General features: G+C 36.5%; 1 protein-coding gene across 1 annotated transcript; it reads left to right on the top strand.

Annotated features, from left to right (window-relative positions):
- The first annotated feature begins 3,324 nt into the window (after window positions 1-3,324).
- On the top strand, window positions 3,325-5,847 carry LOC112181824 (probable polygalacturonase At3g15720). The gene is made up of 8 exons (XM_024320221.2): window positions 3,325-3,594; window positions 3,708-3,800; window positions 3,892-4,029; window positions 4,324-4,494; window positions 4,641-4,848; window positions 4,954-5,035; window positions 5,156-5,264; window positions 5,374-5,847. Exons 1-8 carry the CDS (start codon window positions 3,325-3,327, stop codon window positions 5,731-5,733), a joined length of 1,431 nt encoding a protein of 476 aa, XP_024175989.1. The 3' UTR covers window positions 5,734-5,847.
- Window positions 5,848-6,050: the final 203 nt, after the last annotated feature.

Below are 6,050 nucleotides of genomic sequence, written 5' to 3'. Positions count from 1 at the left end.
ATTAATCACATTACGAGGGATTGTCAGTTTGTAAAGGATCTGCTTTCTTTCTTCCCTGAGTTGCATGGCGTCCTACAGATTGTTTGCAGTGAAGGTACGTCAATTGGTACTTGGTTGGCATCTTGTTTTGAGGTTCTCTCTAAAAAGAATGTGGCCCTTTTACTGTTTGTTGGATGGTTTGTATGGAAGGAGCGTAATCAGAGAGTGTGGTAAAATAGATTTGTTTCTTTGACCCACTTGCAGTTTCAGATAAGATCCTCCTTTATGTTGGTTCAGTCTCATTTGGTTACTACTTGGAGGACTTCTGGGAGGATTAGGCCGGTTTGGTCCCCGCCTTCTTCAGGCTGGCTTAAGGCCAATTGTGATGGTGCTTTTGATTTGTTATCTAAATCTGGTGGGATAGGAGTGGTTATACGTGATGCATTGGGTGACATTGTTGGCGGTGCATGCATCAAGGTTAATTCTGTTGCCTCTCCTGAAGCTATAGAAGCCATGGCTTGCAGTGCTGCTTGCTCCCTAGCAGTCTAATATCATCTTTCTCCCATTATTTTTGAGACTGATTGTCAGCACTTAGTCTCTTCTGTTGAGTCTGGGGGTGAAGAAACCTCACCATTGGGTCGTGTTATTGAGGATATCAATTCCTTTCTACAGGTGCTAGTTGGCTCTTCTTTAAGGCATGTGTACCGTGAGGCCAATACTGCTGCCCACAATTTAGCTAAACTTGCTCTACTTTCTTCTTTCAATTTATCTTGGAGTGGGCATGTCCCTCCAGATATTAGAAGCTTTATAGCTTCCCAGTGTACCCATTGATTGGTCAATATAATCAGTTCGTTTTTCCCCTAAAAAAAAAAAATATATATATAAATAATTATATATATATATATTCATAAATAATTAAATCCAATCATTATAGAGAAAAATATTTCAAATTGTCTAATCCTATGATCAAATACTCCCAACGCCCAAAATTTCAAGAAGAAGTATAGCATAATCGGGTTATACGGGTTCACTTCGTGTTGGCGGGTTGACCCGTGGCCGACCCATTTATTAAATGGATCATGGCGGGTTGACCAATGGCTGACCCGCTTTTTAATTGTGCGAGTTCAACCCTCTTTATTTCGTGCGGGTTTCGAGTCGTATCGGAATTGACAGCCCTAACTAAAACTAAAAAGAAAGAAAAAAATAACCAAGGAGGCCCAAGCCCACACAAAGAAGGCCCAGCCTCCAACTTGAGGCCCAGAAATACCAACCCTGGGAAACCCTAGCCTGCAAAGAACCTCCACCGACAGCATCAAGACCGCCGGCGCTGCTACAACCATCACAGCCGCCACATCTCCACCATCCTCTACCACCCGGACAGCAACGACAAACACTACCAAAACCAGATCCAATCCACCAGGTTCGAACAACGTGGGTAGAAACATGAAACAGTCCAAAGGCTCGCTCTCATCCCTTCCACCATCAACGAGCCACCCAGGAAACGCCACAACGCTGCCAGACTTGAAACCATGTCGCACCGACTTCGCCGCCACCATCAAAGCACCACCACCGAGAGATCCCCCGGCCATAAGGCAAAGGGGCCTCCAGTCACCAGAAGATGACCAGACGCAACAAACTCAGCGACTCGATGAAGTCGAAGTCCACCGCCGTCCCCGGAAGAGCGATCAGAGAGAAGAGAAAATCCCACCTTTCCGATTGTAGGTTTACCGCCGGCACTCGAGTTAGACCGCCGCACGCGGACATTCTCTCGTGAGAGAGTCAGAGAGAGAAACATGAAGTTTTTATATTATAAGACGAGAAAAGATTATATGATTGGAGCCTAGGCAGGAGTGCAAAGCCAGATACCTAACTTTGGCCTTTTGAGGTTGAGACAACGAGAGCAACGCCAGATAACATCCCCCCCCCCCCCCCCCCCCCCCACAGTAATGGTATATTCTTTTTGTTGATTATTGATTATTGATTAAGTAACCCAAATATCATGGTACAATTATTATTAACAATTTTATTTTTTTGAAAGGTACTAAACATTTTTATTAATAATGAGATTGAAAACTTGTTGATTTAGTGTGTTGACTCGTGATTGGCTAAAGAAAAAACTTTTTTTGACAAAAAACTAAGAGTTAGCAAAGAGTTTTTCTATTGGAACCTCCAAATTTACTCACTTGACCTCTATGCTTTTTACACTTTCTATCAAATTTTCAAATACTAAATTTATTCATTAAACCTCACTAAAGTTCCTCAAATAACCTCACTCATATAATTAATTTACAAACAAACTAAGATCTTTATAATAAAAAAAACTTAGTCATTTCAATGATTTAATTACTCTATAAATCTTAATTACATCTCCATTCCTTAATCAGATAACATAAATCTCTTCTCCAATAAAAAAAAAAATCAAACACAAGGTATTGAGTTTTAAAAATTAATAAAAATAAAATAACATGAACTATTATGTGATTTTTTTTATTTACTTTTTCTTTTTTAGCTGTTAAAAAAAACAAGATTAATAATTTTTTCTTAATGTTTCTCTATTTTCTGTACCTCATGATTAATTATTTAAATATTTTATTTTTATTTTTATTTGCTAGCTCTTTTTTTTCTTCTTCTTCTTTTTACAAATATAATAGATAGATTTAGATTTAGGGCATAATACAATTTATTTTGTTCTCCCCGACCAATATGCGTTCAATATGCATATCATGCATTTTCATCTTAATCATAGTTTTATTTCTTAATATATATATATATATATATATATATATATGAATGCTTTAATGAGTACGTAGTGAAATTGGAAAATGAAAATAGATAGGGAAAATAATAAAGAATGCAATCTAATATTATTGAATTGGAAAGTCTAGAGAAAATAAATATAACCATTTTTTTGGAATAATTATTGTCCCTAATAGTAATTTTATAGTAGGTTATATATATCATTTAATAATTCATAACAGAGTGAGGTCAAGTGAGTAGATTTGGAGGTCCCAATAGAAACTCTCGTTAGCAAATCGCAGAATTGATGTGTTTGATATTGCATCACCCGGAAGAATTAGGCAACTGCACCAATATCAGCTAGGAAATCGTTGCTATTATTTTTCATCAAATTAAACCAGGAACTTTATCTTTGTCTATCATCTTAATCCCCTCCATTAATTTATGCAATGACATATAGGAAGATCCACTATATAGATATCCACGCACAACTCCTCCTTGTTCATCTCAATCATTTTTGCAGCCCTATCTAGCAATTTCCTTCGTTCTCTCTTTCTTTCTTTATTTATTTCTTTCGTTGTTTGAGATAGCTGGCTAGCTAGAGTTACTATGGAGGGTCGAATACTTGCTACGATCTTTTTGTTCATAATCATTCTGGTTGCTTCACCTTCACCAAGTTCATGTGCCAGACTTAATGGTTTTCCCACAACATATACTTTAAGAGACGATGGTGCCATTGGTTATTATGGTGATCAAGTTGCTGCTGCGACATCAAATTCATTTCATGATAAGGAGTATGGTGATGTTTTTGCAACCCCAAATACATTCAAAGAGTATTATCGTCCTCTTGCAAATCGCCAAACCGATGATGATTTACAAGTACATATATTCCCAAATCATTTCGCCAGCAAGCTTATATTATTGTAATAAATCTAGTTATGTTAATTTTAATTAATGCATCTTCATTCTCTGCAATTTTTGTTTGTTGACAGGCATTCCCAGATGCATGGAGATCACTTGCAAAAAGCGAATTCAATGTGATGAATTATGGCGCTGTTGGGAATGGCCAAGTTGATGATACACAAGTATGTATGACATATAAACACAGGTTTGGCTAATTAATTTTTTTGTTTATATTTTTCCTCTTCTTAATTTGTCTGTTTGTTTTGCTGAAAGGCCTTTCTAAAAGCATGGGGAGATGTTTGTGGATCCACTCAAGGCATCCCTACACTTATTATACCAAAGGGCAACACTTTCTTGCTCAATTCTGTGGAGTTTAAAGGGCCTTGCAGGGCTGCAAGTGTAAATTTCCAGGTATATAACAAAAATTGATCATTTTGACCACAAGAAGTTGTTCTAGTGATATAAGTTGGAAATTTCTCAATTCCACTGAAGGATAAACAATTGCTGACTTGCTATTATACAATCAAAAAAAAGAAATGACCCTTTTCATAGTTAGTTGTTTTTTGTTTCTTTTTTCTTTTTTCTTTTGTGAAAGAAGTTAGTTGGTGTTTAAAGTACTTTATACTAGCATCAACTAAATTGCATGTTCAGTTTTTTTTTTTTTTTGGTTTATAATACTGATCATCTTAAATCTGTGTAACACAGCTAAGTGGGAACATTGTTGCACCAAATAATATGAATGCTTGGAAAGACAAGGACCAATGGGTTCAGTTTGATGATGTTCAAGGTCTGATAATCAATGGAGGAGGTCAAATTGATGGTCAAGGTCAGGTTTGGTGGAAAGTTTGCGACACTACAAATTGCCAACGACCAACTGTAAGTCAGATCAACAATGTCTTATTAACTTGACGATATATTACTCATGTTTGTGTCTAGGGAAATATTTGGTTCCATTTTGTTGTTTTGTTATCCGTTTTGAACCAATAATATTGAATTGTTATTCATTTGGGATATTAATGTAGGCTCTTCATATTAGCAAGTGTGATGGTCTCCGCTTGAGTAATATTACACATATTAATAGTGCGAGAAACCATATAAGCATCAGCGGCTGCAATGGCGTTCAAATTTCTGATATCCTTATTAGGGCTCCTGATGAAAGTCCAAACACTGATGGAATTGACATCTCTGCATCAACCAATATTAACATTCACAATTCTTTTATAGGCACTGGTACTGGAATCAAATTTCCTCAACACTATTCTTACATTTTTTTTATTTTTTTTGTTGCATGTTGTTGTAAATAATTGATTATGTGTTGGTAATTTCTATTTATAGGTGACGACTGTATTGCAATCATTTCTGGTTCATCTCATATCAACATTACTAATGTTATGTGTGGTCCAGGCCATGGTATAAGGTAAGTTCTCAAGTTTCCATGTTTCCCACCATGAACCATAAACCCTATACACCACTCTCCCTCTTTCTCACTGAATCTCTCTTTCTCTCTCATTTTCAATATTTGTGTACATGCATGTAGTGTTGGAAGTCTTGGTAAGCAAGGTTCTTATAGCACAGTGGAAGATGTGCAAGTGAGAAACTGCACCTTCAACGGAACACAAAATGGAGCAAGAATCAAGACATGGCAAGTAAGAATGAAAAAATAATTATTGTGATTTTTAAACATTACACCGTAATTTTTCCAAATTATCTAGTTAGTTAACCATTTCGATTCAATGTGATTTGTATAAAAACTAGGGCGGGTCAGGGTATGCTAGGAACATCAGTTTTGAGGATATCATAATTCAAGCTGCCAAGAACCCTATCATTATAGACCAGAAGTATACTGATAATCTCTCTACTGGAACTGGAACTGGAACCCTGCTTGACCAAGAAAATGCTGTACAAGTGAGCGATGTGACATTCCGTAACATTCGGGGATCTGTTGCTGGGGATACAGCCGTTACTTTGGATTGTGACGATCAAATTGGTTGCAAAAACATTGTAATGGATCACATAGACTTAACTTCATCTGTTCCTGGCAAGAAGGTTTCTGCCCACTGCAAGAACGTTAAAGGATTATCTACTTTATTATCTCCCAGTGTGTCGTGTCTTTAAAGGTTTCCTTGGTTAGCTTCTTTGACTGTGCTCTTTGTCTATACCGACAAAAGAATCTAGTGTAATTTTTAGGCTGTAACACCAAAAAGCTATCATTTATTAATAATAAGTGAAATCTCATTTATTCTCCCTCCATTACTTTGCTCTTAGAAACTGGAAATTCACAACAAGAAAGGACCTAACCATATCTGATCCTCTTTTTTTTGTTTTTTTTTTCCCTGATCTTTGGTACTGAGCTGAAACTGAGTCAGATCCCAAAATTATTTTTTGATATGGACCGAAACGGAATTGACATTTTAAAAAATATGAAATCAGAC

This window comes from Rosa chinensis, chromosome 1 (genome assembly GCF_002994745.2).
Source record: "Rosa chinensis cultivar Old Blush chromosome 1, RchiOBHm-V2, whole genome shotgun sequence".
NCBI lineage: Eukaryota > Viridiplantae > Streptophyta > Magnoliopsida > Rosales > Rosaceae > Rosa > Rosa chinensis.
Note: the sequence above shows the minus strand (reverse complement) of the source record. Positions and strands in the feature narration are given on the sequence as shown.

Coding starts and splice junctions, on each gene's coding strand:
- LOC112181824 (XM_024320221.2), top strand. CDS start 3,325: ATGGAGGGTCGAATACTTGCTACGATCTTTTTGTTCATAATCATTCTG. Junction 3,595..3,707: donor AAACCGATGATGATTTACAA/GTACATATATTC, acceptor GTTTGTTGACAG/GCATTCCCAGATGCATGGAG. Junction 4,030..4,323: donor CTGCAAGTGTAAATTTCCAG/GTATATAACAAA, acceptor TGTGTAACACAG/CTAAGTGGGAACATTGTTGC.